Here is a 15,367-nt window from a genome sequence, read left to right as displayed (position 1 = left end):
CCCATCCCATAATATCTGATTTTCTTCCAGGGATCTTCCCCTGCATCCCTGCACTCCTTGAACGTCCCGTGCCACCTCAGGCCCCAGGATCTCTGAGCTCTGGGTCAGCAAAGACCTTTCCCAATCCACCCTTCACATCAGAGCTGCTGTGTGGGAACAGAGGTTTCAAAGCAGAGATTGCACTGAAACCAGCCTGGATCATCCCAGGCAGAGCCAAATCTGGGCTGTGCTGCTCTGGGGGCTGCTGCTGCCTCCAAACTGGGACCTGCAGGCTGGAATGGGACAAATCCCACAGCAAAAAGTGTTTGGAGAATCCCCAGGGTCAGAGTGAGGGTAACAAGAGAGGATAACATGGAAAACCTTGAAAAGGGTGAAATCAGATGGGCTGGGAGACCTTCAGGGGGCCCTTCCAACTCAAAACTCTTCCATGGTTCTAAAATGAGTTCCAGCTCTTAATCTCCTCATTTTGGGCTTATTATTGCTGCTATTTCTGGAGAGTGGGTGAGTTTAGGTAAGAATCTGTCTCCCCCAGAAAAAAAGCTTTGACAATATAATGTTCAAAAAAGCCCAGAGCTCTGAATAACTCCTCAGGATCTGTCAGAGCTCAGCAGACGGGAGGGAGAGGGGCCATCCATGACGAGCAGGGCTCCTCACCTGTGCCAGGCTGCTGGGGGAGCCCCCAGACCCCCAATGAAGGTGGGCAGAGGGGCTGAGCACTTGGGGGGCTCAGGGGAAGGAGAAGCCAGCAAACCCTGCAGGTCCAGCTTGTTTTGCTGCAGAAGAACTTAACAGACCTGAAGTAATTTCATTAAGGTAATGGAAGTGTTGATGAGAATTCGCAGTCTCTTCACACCCAGCCCGAGCTCGATTTGCACCCTGCCCACGGCTCTGGGCACGGGGTGAGCAGCAGCAGCAGCTCCGTCCTGGGGGGGTTTGAGCCCCACATGGGCACCCCAGGGATGGGCACCCAGGGATGGGCACCCACAGCCCCACAGAGGAACCCCAAGGATGGGCACCCACAGCCCCATGGGCACCCCAGGGATGGGCACCCCCACCCCAGAGCCCCAATGGGCACCCCAAGGATGGGCATCCACAGCCCCAATGGGCACCCCCACCCCACAGCCCCACATGGGCACCCCAGGGATGGGCACCCCAAGAATGGGCACCCACAGCCCCAGTGGGCACCCCAGGGATGGGCACCTCCACCCCATAGCCCCAATGGGCATCCCAGGGATGGGCACCCCAAGGATGGGCACCCACAGCCCCAATGGACACCCCAAGGATGGGCACCCCAGGGATGGGCATCCACACCCCACAGCCCCGGGATCTGCCCCGGACCCCCTGATTTGGGGGAACAGCTCCCCCCATCCCATTGCTGCGCCGCAGCGAGCCCGCTCTAATTAAGGGCAATTAGCATATACAAACACGGCCTTAATTATGCAATATAGCACCTGTGTGCCAGGTGCCCTACCGGCACCAGGAGTGACAGTCACCCCTTTTCCCGGGGTCTGGGAATACAAAGCCAATTTTGTGCCGGGCAACACCACCAAAAGCAGATTGGGGCCGAGAAATGAAGTTTTGGGGTGACGCTGAATCTCCAGCACCGCTCCGGACTGAACCACGGCCAAACCCCGGCTGTGTGCTGAGGCTTTGAGGGGAGGGCTGTCCTTGTCAGGATCACCTTAAACCCACCTTAAACCCACCCCGGGAGCGCGGCTTTAGGAGATGGAGCCGCTCCTACACCCAGGGGGCTCCGGGAGGGTTTGGGGTGCCCCCTGCTCGTTGTGCCCGCTCCTCCAGCCCTGGCAGGGTCACCCATGGCCCTGTGCCCCCCAGGGACCCCGGGAGGAGCAGGGGAGCAGCTCCGGCACAGCCGCTCGGGCTCAGCGCAGTGATGGCTCCATCTGGCTTCCAGCGGCTGCAAAGGAGCCCGAGCCCGAGCCCGGATCAGCCAGAGTGCCCCGGGATGCCAGGTGTGAAAAATGTGCATTTCATGATTGGCTTTTCGCAAATATTAAAATATTATATAATATATGATATACCTTTAATATAATATAATATAATATAATATAATATAATATAATATACATAAATTATAATATAATATAATATAATATATATAATATAATATAAATAACATACTATCATATATAATATATCATATATAATATATTGTATATTATATATTATATATTATATATTATATTGTATAATATATAATTAGAATATTATATGTGTTGTTTTAGAAAGTGATGCTGTATTAATTCTCTTAAGTACTGTGTTAAATATAGCTCTAGGTTATAAAAATTGTTAAAATAGAAACTGTGCTATGTAGGATATTTTATTTAAAGAAAGGACTTGCAGGGAAATAGCAACCACAGGACACCTGAATCTTTCAGAGAAAAAGAATTTATGGCTCTCTTATCAGAAGAAATGAACTTCTTCCTGCCTCGAAGGCACTGTCAGGATTCAGAGGAAGAAGTTGAGGGTGACCAGACAGAATCCTGTGTTTGAATGGAATTTATGCATCATGTATGAGGTGTATGAATATGCAACAGGCTGTTGTTTTTAAGGGTTGATCCTCTGTTAATGTGGGTCCTTTTTCAGGCTCGTGCTGCCCAGAAAAAGGTACCCGGACTGTCTGTAACTCTTTGTATTTATTGTCTCATATTGTCCTAATTCAAACTGTCCAAATTATTATTACTCTAATTGTATTACTATTTTTATAACCATTTTATTACTATTAAACTTTTAAAATTTTAAGAAAACAAGTGATTGGCGCTTTTCACACCACGGTTGCCCGACCCTCACTGCCCCTTGGATGGGGAATCCCTGGGCTCCCACTGATCCCCCCCAGTGAATTTTCCTCTTTATTTCCAACCTAAACCCACCCTGTTCCGGTTCAAAATCGCCACCGTGTCTCCTGGCTTGAGGAAAAGCTTTTCTGTGATTTTTCCAAGCCCTGAGCTGCCACAAGGAATTCTCCAGGCTGGACAGGCCCAGCTCCCCCAGCCTGGGTGGGGGAGAGGAGGGAGGGAGCTGCAAACCTCTCTGAGGTCCCTCAGAAGAGCAGCAAAGGTTCTTCCAGCCCCCAGAAGGAACAGCAAAGGTTCTTCCAGCCCCCAACCACCTCCAGGGTCCCCTCTGGGTCTGCTCTGGCCCAGCCAGGCCTGTCCTGTGCCAGGATCCCCTCCTGGGGGTGTTTGTGTGCTCTGGGGGTTGAGGGGGAACCCTCCCCCTGCCCTGCCCCATGCTGGGTTTGTGGGTGCTGTGGGAAATGGATTTGGAGAGAGTTTTTAGGGTTGGATAGATGGTTTGCATGGGATGTGTTTCTATGTAAACTTGGAGATAAGAAATGCCTGGGTCAGAAAAGGGATGGCAGTCCCACAGGCTGCCAGCACCCACTGCCACCCCACATCCTGTTTGTCACCCCCTGGCACCTCCTGGCGCTTCCCTGCAGGGCTGGGAGGAGACTTGGGATGGGGCAGGGCTGGGATCTGGGGCAGGAGGAAAGCTCTGCTCCCTCTGCCACCTTCTCATTGTCCCTAAGGGGGAAAGCTCTGCTCCCCCTGTCACCCTCCCACCCCGTCCCTCCCCCTGGCACCCCAAGGACCAGGCTGCTCCCTCCGTGCCTGGCTCTGGAGAGCTGGGCTGGCACATGGAGAGCACCTCTCCCCTCTCCCTGCCTGCCCTGGCACATGGAGGGCACCTCTCCCCTCTCCCCTGTCCCTGGCACTGCCCTCAGGGTGGGTTGGGCACGGTGGTGCCTCCCTTCCCTCTGCCCTCCCCACCCAGTTCCACTGACAGCTGCTGCTCTCCTGCCCTTCCCTGCACCCCAAATCCCCTCCCAGGGCCCCCCTTTCCCCACACCTCAGTGTTTGGGAACTTCCCATCTTTGCCCCCAGCAATGGCCCTGACCTGCCTGAGTCACCTCTCCAGTCCAACCAGCCTGGCCAGGCAGGTGCTGGTGGCACCACGTGTGCCAGCAGGGCACAGCTGGCATCCCTGGGGCTGCCAGGACATGGGCACCTTTCCCAGCTCCCACACGAGGCTCTGCAGCCCTGGCAGGGCAGCTGGGGGCACTCAGAGGTGCCCATGGGGACCTTTAGAGCAGCTGCCACCACTCCCCAGTGCCCACCTCCAGGAGCAGGGTGACCAGAGTGACCAGGAACATGGGTGAGCATTGGGCATGGTGCCACTCGTGGGGCTGGGTCCTGCTGGTGTCCCTGTCACCCCTCCCCTCTCTCTGGGACACGTTTTTGGTACTGAACGAGGAGCGCTGGTTACCCTGGCAACACGAGATGCTCTCCTCCAGACAGGGACAATATTTGGCAAGATTTGCTAAAAATACTCCCTAAGTCAGCTGTGACAGTGCCACCACACGTGTCACCTCCCTGCTCCCCAGGCCTCCTTGGGTGGTGCTGCCCCTGCTGGTGTCCAGAGTGTCCCTGGTCACTCACCCTGCCTGGTGGGGCCCTGCTGGGTCCCAGAGCAGGTGTGGCCCAGCACTGTCCCCTCCCCAGCCCGGGGACAGCAGGGACAGCTGGTGGCATGTCCCACCCAAAGGGACTGGGAACCTCCCTGGGGAGGGACTGCAGGGGCTGCTGGGGAAGGTAAATGATTCCTTAGAGTTTAAATAGCTTTAAAAACTACTTTTTAAAGATTTTGCTGCTTTTCCCTAATACCATTACAGCCTTCTCCACGGCAACCAGGGGAGGGGCTCAGACTTTGCTCGGGGCTGGGAGTTCATTGCTGGAGGGGTCACACAGGGGTCCCCATGGCCAGGGACACGCTGGGAGGGAGGGGACAGGAGCCACAGCCAGGTCCCCAGGGTGGCTGTGGGCACATGGGGGGCTCGGGGTGCAGCTGCAGGGTCCCAGCAGCTCCTGCCACACCTGGAGCCCAGGCTGCCAGGGGGGTTTGGGGTGCAGACAGGCCTGGAGGAGCTGCCTCAAGGAGCTGGTTGCAGCCAACTTTTATGGAAAATCCTTTCCTTAGGATGTTTCCTCCTGAGAAGCTGAAAGGCCTCAGGAACAAAATGTGAACATTGATTATCTGCTGCTGTGGAATGCAACAGGTGCATCTGTGATTGGTCTCATGTGGTTGTTTCTAATTAATGGCCAATCACAGTCAGCTGGCTCAGACCCTCTGTCCAAGACAGAAGCTTTTGTTATCATTCTTTCTGATTCTATTCTTAGCCAGCCTTCCGATGAAACCTTTTCTTCTATTCTTTTAGTATAGTTTTAATGTAATATATATAATAAAATAATAAATCAGCCTTCTGAAACATGGAGTCAGATCCTCGTCTCTTCCCAAATCTAAAAACCCCTGTGAACACTGCCACAAGGAGCTCTAAAGGTGGAGATGGGCCCAGCTCCTCCCTGCAGCACAGACACTCTGGGAGGGATTTCCTTATTTACCCTCCTTATTTTCCCATTGCATCTCATTTGATATTTCCCCTGGGAGGGCTGCTGCAGGCAGGGATGAACCTGCTCCCAGCTGCAGGCAGGGCTTGTTTAAACTTCCCAACGAGGTTTTGTGGGTTTTGGCTGGCTGACCTGTGCTGGTTCAGCTCTTTTTAGCTTCCAGATTGATTACACCTTGTGTCAATATGTGCTCAGTGCCTATTAGTGGGTGCATGTATCCCTATGCCTCATTTCTCCCTCCTGATCTATAAATTCCCAGAAGAGAGGATTAAAATAGAGGGGGAGGAGGATTCCACTCGGGGCCAAAAGGGAAGAGGGGAAGCAGAGCCTGTGGGAAAGTTGGGTGGCAAGGTTGGAGCCTGGATGTTTCCCTCCAACCCCTTTCCACGGGCATGGCAGTGCCTGGTGAGGGGCTGGGGAATGCCAGGCTCCCAGGAAAGGGGCAAGGTGGGGTGCCCATGGTGTGGGAATGGTGGGGAGGGAATCCCTGCTCCTCCCAAAGCTGCCTGGGGGAACCAGAGCTGGGAAAAGCAACTGCAGGGCAGAAATTGCTGGTGCTGGATGTCAGTGGGGCCAGCCTGGTGCATCTCCAGGGAGGAGGGACAGGGGAAGGTTCAGCCATGGCTTTTCTATCTGGCCACAGGGCTCCTCTTGCTGGGGCTTTTCCTTTCTATTTCTTTCCTGGAAACTGGTAAAAGATTCCACAGAGCCTGGCTGGAGCCTGGTGGGGAAATAACCTAGGACACAGGATGAGGTCAGTGCCCAGTGCCTCCCCGGGGTGGTTTTGATGAGCTGCCAGGGGCAGAGTGTGATGTGCCAGCCCTGGAGCATCACCTGCCCTCATCTCCCTGCCTGGGGGCTGCTGGAGGAGCAGGGGACCCCCAGAGCCACCACCCCACACGGGGACCCTGCCTTTGCTCTCAGTTTCCCCTTGGGCACAGGGGCACTGGGCACAGCAGGGTGGAGAGATCCCAGCAGCATCCCCAGCACAAGGCAGGACAGGAAGGAAAATGGGAAAATGCCCAGTAGGGGCTGAGGGTTTTAGTGCCACACAAGGAAGAGTTTTTCCCCCTTTCCCATCACCATAAACCCTCAGGAGTTTCAGCCCATCCTGCACTAAGGCTGACCCCCAAACCTCAATCCCCGCGTCCTGTGGATGCTCCAAGCCCCAGCGTGTGGTTTTTGTGTCCTGATGGGGAGTGAGGAGCCACTGCCAGGGGTGATCCCAGGGCAGGGAGGGGTCAGCGCTGCTGTTCAGGAGCTCAGGGCACGGTGCTGGGGCACCCTCTGAGGTTGCCCCATTCCTCCCTCCATGCTCAAAGCCCGCACAAACCCCACCTGTGGCAGGTCCCCCTCAGGTTCCCGGACACCTCGCTGCGTGCCCTTGTCCCCAGCTGCCCCCAGGCAGTCCCAGAGCCCGTCGCGGTGCCCGGGGCTCCAGCAGCAGTGGGGTTAAGCCCGGCCGGGCGGGAGCCTGGACAGGCGTCAAGGTGGTTGCTCCATCCATCCCTGCGCAGTCCGAGGGGCCGGAGAGCGGAGCGGGAGCGGGAGCCCTGCCCTGCCCTGCCCGCCGCCATGAGCGCAGGCAAAGGTGAGGCTGGAGCTGCCCCTCGGCCTGGGGGGACCGCAGGGACCGGGGGGGACACGCTGGGGCTCTGCCCGGGCTCCGGGCACCCTTGGCTCTGCTCCTCCTCCGCTGCTAAGCAGACATTTTGGGGGTCCCGAGCTGCCTGGGGGGCTGCAGGGGCTGCGGGGCAGAGCCCAGACGTGGATGGGAGTGCGGGGATGGGCAGGGATCGGGCACCGGTACCGGGATCCTTCGGTGCCCAGCGAGTCCAGGGACACCGGGGGGGAACGGGGAGAGGGGTCCGGTCCGGGGCCCTTTCCCCATGAAAGGGAGGAGCTGCTGCTTCAATATGGGGATGAATTCGGGGAGTCCCTGCACCCGAGGGGTCACAGCAGCACTGGGGGGGGGGGGGGGGGGGGGGGTGGTGGGATCTTGGACCGTTTCCCAGGGGATCCAGCTCTGAAAACTCCCGCAGCTGCAGGGCCGGGAGTGACCCCTTTATTCCACCCAGTCCCGGCGGTGCGGGCACCCACCAAGGGGTAGCACAAGGGGTCTCACGGGGGTCCCACGGGGGTCCCAAGGAGGTTCCAAGGGTGTCCCAAGGGGTCCCCAGGGTGTCTCAAGGGGGTCCCGGGGGGTGTCCAAAGAGGTCCCAAAGGGTGTCCCACGGGGGTCTCAAGGAGGTTCCAAGGGGGTCCACAGGGTGTCCAAAGGGTGTCTCAAGGGGAGTCCCAAGGAGTCCCAAGGGGGGGTCCCAAGGGGGATCCCAAGGGGGTCCCCCAGAGCAGCCGCAGCCCTGCCCTGACGCTGTCCCTTCTCTCGGTCCCCAGCAGGCATCCCCCTCCTGCTCCCCCTGGCCCTGCTGCTGGCCGCGGCCTCGCAGCCCCCCGGCGGGGACCCCCCGAAGGACGGGGGGGACGGGGAGGCCCCGCGCTGCCCCAGCCCCTGCGCCTGCAGCCTGGACGATTACAGCGAGGAGCTGAACGTGTTCTGCAGCGGCCGCAACCTCAGCCGCCTGCCCGAGGACGTGCCCCACAACGCCAAAGCGCTGTGGCTGGACGGCAACAACTTCACGGTGCTGCCGGCCGCAGCCTTCAGGAATCTGTCAGCCCTGGATTTCCTGGACCTGCAGAGCAGCCAGCTGGGCTCCGTGGAGCAGCACGCCTTCCACGGGCTGCGCAGCCTCTACCACCTGCACCTGGAGCGCAACCGCCTCAGGCACCTGGCCCCGCACACCTTCCTGCACACGCAGAACCTCGTGTCCCTCAGCCTCAACAACAACCACTTCAGCAAGGTGGAGGAAGGGCTCTTTGCAGGGCTCTCCAACCTCTGGTACCTCAACCTGGGCTGGAACTCGCTGGTGGTGCTGCCCGACAAGGTGTTCCACGACCTGCCCAACCTGAGGGAGCTGATCCTGGCTGGCAACAAGCTGCCCTACCTCCAGCACCAGCTCTTCTGCAGCCTCACCGAGCTGAAGGAGCTGGACCTGAGCGGGAACGCGCTCAAGGGCATCAAGATCAACATCTTTGTCAAGCTGCAGAAGCTGCAGAAGCTGTACCTGAACCACAACCAGATCAACGCCATCGCCCCCCGCGCCTTCATGGGCATGAAGTCGCTGCGGTGGCTGGACCTGTCCCACAACCGCCTGGTGCAGCTCTACGAGGACACCTTCCTGGGGCTGCTGAGCCTGCACGTGCTGCGCCTCTCCACCAACTCCATCGCCGGCCTGAGGCCCAGGACCTTCAAGGACCTGCAGTTCCTGGAGGAGCTGCAGCTGGGCCACAACCGGATCCGGGGCCTGGCCGAAAGGAGCTTCGAGGGGCTGGGCCAGCTGGAGGTGCTGAGCCTCAACAACAACCAGCTGCAGGACATCAGGGCCGGGGCCTTCCTGGGGCTGCACAACGTGGCCGTGATGCACTTGTCAGCCAACTGCATCAAGGTGCTGCCCGACTTTGTCTTCAAGGGGGTCACCAAGCTGCACAGCCTCCACCTGGAGCACAGCTGCGTGGGCAGGATCCGGGCCAACACCTTCTCGGGACTGTCTAGCCTGCGGCGCCTCTTCCTGCAGCACAACAGCATCTCCCTGATCGAGGACCAGAGCTTCAGCGACCTGCACGAGCTCCTGGAGCTCGACCTGAAGCACAACAGGCTGAGCCACCTCTCGCCCCGGCTCTTCACGGGGCTGAGCAACCTGGAGTACCTCTTCCTCTCCTCCAACCAGCTCCTGGACATCTCCCAGGACACCTTCAGCCCTCTCCAGAGACTCTTCTGGCTCGACCTCTCCCACAACCAGCTGGAGACACTGGACAACAGCGTCATCTCGCCCCTGGCCAACCTGCGGTACCTCAGCCTGAGGAACAACTCCCTGGAGACCTTCTCGGTGTCATTCCTGTGCCCTCCCTTCTCCCTGGAGCAGCTGTGGCTGGGGGGCAACAACTGGCACTGCAACTGCTCGCTGAAGGGGCTGCGGGACTTCTCGCTGCAGCACCCGGCCGTGGTGCCGCGCTTCGTGCAGTCGGTGGCCGAGGGCGACGACAGCCACGTCCCCATCTACACCTACAACAACCTCACCTGCCTGCAGCCGCCGGGCCTGGCGGGGCTGGACCTGCGGGACACTGCCCAGGAGAGCTTTGCTCACTGCTGAGCTGGGCTGGCCCTCCCAGGGACCTCACCCCGGCCCTGTGCCACCCCAGCCACAGCACACATTTGCCACCACCTCGCTCAGAAGGTGCTGGATGGGCACCAGCCCCCCCTGGGCTTCAAACTGAGTATTTCAGTCCTTTCATATTTAAATAGCAGCCCCCAGGGCAGAGCATGGTTGCTCCCAGCTCCCGGCAGGAGAATCTCTGGATGGGGGAATGCTGCACCCCCAGCGCTGCAGCCACAGCAAGGGGCAGCCCTGCCCAGGCCAGGACTTTTATGAGACAAAACAAAGCGTTTTCCTGCCATGGAGCAGCAAAAAAAGCCCCCCCCCGAGTTCAGGGAAGGGGCAGAGGACTTGCTGCAATGATTCCTTGCAGCAGCAGGTGTAGGCAGGGCACTCGTTGCTCACCTGATAAATGGCAGCAGACAAATAAACCTTTGGAGCTATTGCAACCCACCTTGTAAGTTATGTTTTTTCCAAAGCTCGTGCTGCCCACGGCCAGAATTTCTCCCCAGAGCCCCTCAGGTGAGGGATTCAGGCTCCCAGGGGGCTCCCAGCATGTCCTGCAAGCTTTGGGGGGGGGGGGTGTTTGTTCCCAGGGAGGGAGCAAGAAATGCCCAGCTACCCCACAGAAGCCAACAGCCCTGACAGATTGCAGCTACTGCCCAGCTCTCCAAATCCCAGATAAGTGTCCAAAGGTCAGACCAAATTTTCCAGGAAAATTGCACGAGGGGAAAGCTGCTGGGGTGTGGGTCCTTGTGCAGTGGGAGCAGGGCTGGGTGCTGCTCCTTCTCCTGCCTGCTGGAATCTCCTCAGTGGAAATCCAGGATTTCCCAAAACCTCAGTGAGGGGGAGCCCCAAAGGCAGAGAGGGAGGCAGGCAGGAGGGCTCAGAGTCCAGGAGGGAGGGAGGTGAGATGCAAGGCCACCACCTTCACTGCTTCTCCTCAAGCCTGCAAGAGGAGGGCAGCTCCCATGGGAAGAGGTGCAGGGAACAGGACACTGGGAAGTGACAGAAGCAGGAACCAGCTGGGGACACAGAGGAGCCCCAGGCTGGGGAACAGCTCCATGAAGGGCTGCCAGGGCTGGCTCACAGCAAGACAGATCCTGATGCTGTTATAGGAGAGATTTAGCTGAATTCCAGCAGGGAAACCAGGGAACAGCAGGAAGCACCTTGATGTATGTGAAGGGCCAAGACTCAGAGATACAGCAAGGCCTGAAGCCATGGAAAAACAGAACTTTGCAGACCTGCATTTTAAGAAAAGGTTTTACTGCCTGGAACCTTGAAAAACATTCCTGAGTCACAGAAGCCCAGCAGGCCCGAGGGCTCCTTCCCAGCACGATGGGATGCAGCTCCCAGCCAGCTCCTGGAGGAGTTTGCTCAGCCCAGCCAGGGTGTGCTGTGCCCTCATGACCCATCAGGGACCAGGGAGCTGAGAATTCCAAGCTCAGGGCCTCGCCTGGCTCCACAGGGAGCACCCAGCACGAGCCAGCCCTGTGTGATCCATCAGGCAAGGGCAGCAGGAGAAGGCAGCAGCACATGGAGGATCAGGTGGTCAGAGCCATGTGGGAATGCTCAGGGAAGAACAGCACTGGACACTGCAGCTCCAGAGTGTCTCTGAGTCTGAGGGGATGTGGCTTCTTCCCTCTGGGACTGCCAGCAGCAGCAGGAATCTGTGCTCCCCCCTCACACCCCAGTTTAACAGTTCCTGCAGTCCCTTCCTGCTGCTGGGGCTGCCAGTGTGGCACCAGTCCAGCTCCACAGCCTCCTCAGGAGCTCCTCTGCGATGTGTCCAAGATCTGCTGGGCAATGTGAGTCAGGGCAGGGAAGGCAGAGCTCTTGGGAAACTCTTGGATGAAGTCTCTGCCTTCTTCCAAGCTCTGGCTGAGCTGGGGGTCCAGGGGGACACAGCCTGTGGGGCAGACAGGGAGAGTGAGAGCTGGCTCCCTGCAGGGCCCAGGTCTGCAGGCAGGGATAAAACACACACTGCCCAGTCAGCTCCAGGGAAAATGGTGGGGAAGAGCCACCACTGCCCTCCCTGGGCTCTCCAGGAGATCATTCTCACCTGCAACCCCTTCCTCTGGCTCCAAGAGCCCACCCCACCCTGGTGCTTCATGAGAGGGGCTCTCCCACCTGATCCCAGCCCTGCCCAGGGACAGGGCTCAGCCCTCAGCCCCCATTTCTCAGGAAGGCTCCAGACATTCCAACGTGGCTCTCATGGAGCTCCAGGCCTGTTTACACTGTCACCACAATGCCAGCACTCAGAGCAGGCTGCTGGCACCTCTGCCCCAGCAGGGCCAGGGGCCCACCCTGACGAGTTTGGATGGCAGAGAAGCAAAGCACAAACCTCAGCTCAGCTCCCAGCCCAGCCCAGCTGCTCCTGGGATGTTCTTTCTCTGTGCTCAGCCCTCCCAGAGCACGAGCAGAGCTCTGCTGCAGAGCCACTCACCCAGGAAGGGCACCCCGGCGTGCTTGGCCAGCTCCTCGCCTCCCCCTTTGGAGAAGATGTTTGTGCATTCCTGAGGAAGAGGAGTGAGTCAGGAAGGCCAGAGCCCTGTGGGACAGGGCAGGAGCTGCCAGCCCTGAGCAGGGCCAGCTCCCCTCCACCCTGCAGCCCCAGGCATGCCCTGTGCCCTGCCCTGCGCTCTCCTCAGCACAGCAGAGCACAGAGCTGGCTCACAGCATCACCTGGTGCCACTTCCCAATTCCCCACCCCAGCACCCCAAGAAGGGCCCAGAGCAGCCCCAGGGCTGCACAGGAAGGTCAGCAGAGCTCACAGAGCAGTGGGGGCACACGAAGCCGCTCATGTTCTCCACGATGCCGAGGATGTGCAGCCCTGCCTTCCTGCAGAACGTCAGCTCCCGCCTCACGTCCCCCACGGACACAGCCTGGGGGAACAGCAGCACTTGGGGATCCCTCTGGGCACCCTGTGCCTCCAGAGCATCCACAGCCAGCCCTGTGCACACCTGGGGGTGCATTTTCCCCCTGCCAGGAATTCCAGCCCCGTGTCCCACCTGAGGGGTTGTGACCAGCACTGCCCCCAGCAGCTGGTGGGGCCTCAGGGCCTCCACGGTGGAGATGTGCTCATCAGATGTGCCTGGTGGTGTGTCCACAATGAGGAAATCCAGATCCCCCCAGGCCACATCGGTGACAAACTGTTTGATCAAAGCTGTGGGAATAAAAGGGACAGATAAAAAAACCCCCAAACCACAACTGGTTCAGCAGGTGGCTTGGGAGCCATGGGACAGGAGAGGGGACAAGGCTGTCTGTCAGCATGCTGCACTGTCCCCATCTGAGTGACTTTAACCCATTCCTTCGTTCCCCCAAGGAATACCCTCTCCAGGAGGGCTCACAGGGGGTTCCCCCAGCAGCAATTCCTGGTGTTACCGTTTTTCTTGGGTCCCCTCCACACCACGGCGTCGTCGGGGCGCTCCAGCAGGAATCCGATGGACATGAGGGCGATGGCCTTGTCCTGGCCCACGAACACGGGCACCCAGCCACTGTCACACTGGTGCACAGCGCTGTCCTGCACCCTCAGCATGCGTGGGATGCTGGGGCCACACAGGTCCACGTCCAGGATGCCCACCTGGGGACAGGCACAGCCCCTCAGACAGGCTCAGAGCCCCCGGCCACCCCGCTTCCACAACAGCCACGTTTGAAAAACACAAATGTTTTAAATTTCATCTCCCTCCTGACCTCCTGCTCCCCAAGGAGCATCCCCTGCGTGTTTCCAAGTGCTTTATGCCAGAACCCAAGTGGCACAGGCTGCACAGAGCCTTTAAAAAGGTCCTCAGGGAATTCAATGTCTCCTGCCCACACACTTCCTTTGTATCCCCATTTTAAGAGTCCTTGAGCTGAGCTCACCCACTTCACCCCACAGAGGGAGTGAGGGTGACAACACAAAGCAGCCAAGTCATGTCCCAGTGCCAATTTCAACACTAAATATTGGGTGATTTAATAAAATAGACAAAGAGAAATGAGCTGCAGTGCCTGAACTGGATCACACCGTCACAGAGAACCCACACGCTGCCCACCAAGGACACCCACATGGAAAGGGTGGGCAGAACCCAGCCCAGCTGAGGGCAGGAAGGGCCAAGGCAGAGCTCAGCACCCCAAAGGTTCACTCACCCTCTTCCCAGCGTGCCGCAGAGCCAGGGCCAGCTCAGTGGAGAGGGTGCTCTTCCCAACGCCGCCCTTCCCTGACAGCACCAGCACGATGTGCCGCACCCCGGCCAGGTTGGCTCTGTCTGCAGGGGGACACAGAGCCATGGAATGTCCTCAGAGGGGAGGAACCCCAGGGATCATCCAGCCCAGCCCCTGGCACTGCACAGACCCCCCAACAATCCCACCCTGAGATCATTATCCAAGCACTCCTGGAGCTCTGGCAGCCCCGGGGCTGTGCCCATTCCCTGGAGAGCCTGGGCAGTGCCAGCACCCTCTGGGGGAAGAACTTTCCTGATGCCCACCCTGACCCTCCAGCCATTCCCTGTCCCAGAGATCAGAGCTGCCCCTCAGGAGGAGCTGCAGCCCCGTTGAGCTCTGCCCTCAGTGTAAGGCAGTGGGAAAGAAGAGGTGGACATGCCACAGGCTTTTTGTCATCAGAACAGGGACAGAGGGAACAATGGCAATAAACACCGTGTGTGGGGAGCAAAGGCTGGTCCGGATGACCTAAGTGGAAATTGGGCAGCAGAGCAATAAACACGGGGCTCGTGAGGCTGAGCCGGGCCATGGCCCGGGGCTGACGGTGAGCTCAGGCCCTTGGCGTTTCCTCTCTCCGTGCCACACCAGTCGCTTCCTGCCGGCCCCTGCTCCTCTCCAGCCCTCCCCGCATTCCCCACTGTGCTCTCAGCGCTCCCGGCTCTGCTTCGGCCTCAGCTCCCCGGAGCAGGAGCGCTCGGGATCGGAGCCCCCGGTGCGGGGCAGCACAGGGGAGGCCGGGCCGCTCCAGCCACAGCCGGCGAAGGCCCCGACACGGACGGGCCCGGACTGGACACACCGGGGCTGGGCTGGCCCGGCAGCAGCGGCACCGGCGGCATGGAGCCCGCACGGACCATGGCAGAGCTCATCAGCACCTCCGCCGACGGTAAAGGCCACGGGCCCGCACCGGGGAGGGGGAGAAGGGGCCGGGGAGGGCAGACGGGGCCTCGCAGCGAGGCGCGCCCGGGACACCGCCCGGTGACAGCCGCAGCCCGGGCCGGGCCCGCTAACATGGCGCTGTCTGCCGCGGGAGCCGGGCCCGGGCCTCGGGCAAGGCTCAGCGTCACCTCCCGGTAAGCGGTGCCCGCGGCTAAGGGAGCCCGGCCCGGCCCAGCGCTCCCTCACCAGAGTCGGGCCGAACACCGCGACACCGGCTCGGCCCGAGCACCTCGGAACTCCGCGGAGCCGGGTCCTGACCCCCCGCCAGGCCGGGTCATTCCGGCTGGGACGCCCCCCGAGAGGCAGGTAGGGCCCCCCAGGCCGAGCCCCCGGATCCCGGTTTCCCCCGGCCGCGGCCTCCCCGCCGCTCACCCCCGGCCGTCTCCTCCATGTTGCCTCCCCGCATCACCCGCTTCCGTCTTCCTTCAGCACACGGCCCGCCCTTTCTGACTGACAGGTGTTATGTCCAATCGCAAGGCGCACTTTCACCGGACAACCCGCCCTCCAGAGCTTTACAGCCAATCTACATCTCGTGCTCCCTTCGCAACACCCAATGGGCTTAGTGCTTTCCCTTCGCGAGCGGCCGCCCAATGG

At 59.6% G+C, this 15,367-nt stretch overlaps 2 protein-coding genes across 2 annotated transcripts; one reads left to right on the top strand and one right to left on the bottom strand.

Annotated features, from left to right (window-relative positions):
• The first annotated feature begins 7,001 nt into the window (after positions 1 to 7,001).
• Positions 7,002 to 9,637, top strand: IGFALS (insulin like growth factor binding protein acid labile subunit). Its single transcript, XM_054270889.1, has 2 exons — positions 7,002 to 7,017; positions 7,824 to 9,637. Exons 1-2 carry the CDS (start codon positions 7,002 to 7,004, stop codon positions 9,635 to 9,637), a joined length of 1,830 nt encoding a protein of 609 aa, XP_054126864.1.
• Positions 9,638 to 11,358: 1,721 nt separating this feature from the next.
• On the bottom strand, positions 11,359 to 15,207 carry NUBP2 (NUBP iron-sulfur cluster assembly factor 2, cytosolic). The gene is made up of 7 exons (XM_054270907.1): positions 15,146 to 15,207; positions 13,766 to 13,884; positions 13,025 to 13,223; positions 12,652 to 12,806; positions 12,415 to 12,525; positions 12,087 to 12,156; positions 11,359 to 11,549 (listed from the first exon to the last, which is right to left on the bottom strand). The coding sequence occupies exons 1-7, from the start codon at positions 15,177 to 15,179 to the stop codon at positions 11,407 to 11,409; spliced, it is 831 nt and encodes a 276-aa protein (XP_054126882.1). The 5' UTR covers positions 15,180 to 15,207; the 3' UTR covers positions 11,359 to 11,406.
• Between the last annotated feature and the right edge of the window lie 160 nt (positions 15,208 to 15,367).

This window comes from Melozone crissalis, unplaced genomic scaffold (genome assembly GCF_028551555.1).
Source record: "Melozone crissalis strain CALT ecotype California unplaced genomic scaffold, PUWL_Pcris_2 ptg000012l_1, whole genome shotgun sequence".
NCBI lineage: Eukaryota > Metazoa > Chordata > Aves > Passeriformes > Passerellidae > Melozone > Melozone crissalis.
Note: the sequence above shows the minus strand (reverse complement) of the source record. Positions and strands in the feature narration are given on the sequence as shown.

Bases quoted from the DNA above. Each gene is read 5' to 3' on its own strand.
- NUBP2 (XM_054270907.1), bottom strand. From the start codon at position 15,179: ATGCGGGGAGGCAACATGGAGGAGACGGCCGGGG. The intron at 12,807-13,024 runs GTAACACCAGGA...TTATTCCCACAG, and splicing joins GAGGGGACCCAAGAAAAACG to CTTTGATCAAACAGTTTGTC. The intron at 11,550-12,086 runs GTGAGTGGCTCT...TCTGCCCCACAG, and splicing joins CGCCGGGGTGCCCTTCCTGG to GCTGTGTCCCCCTGGACCCC.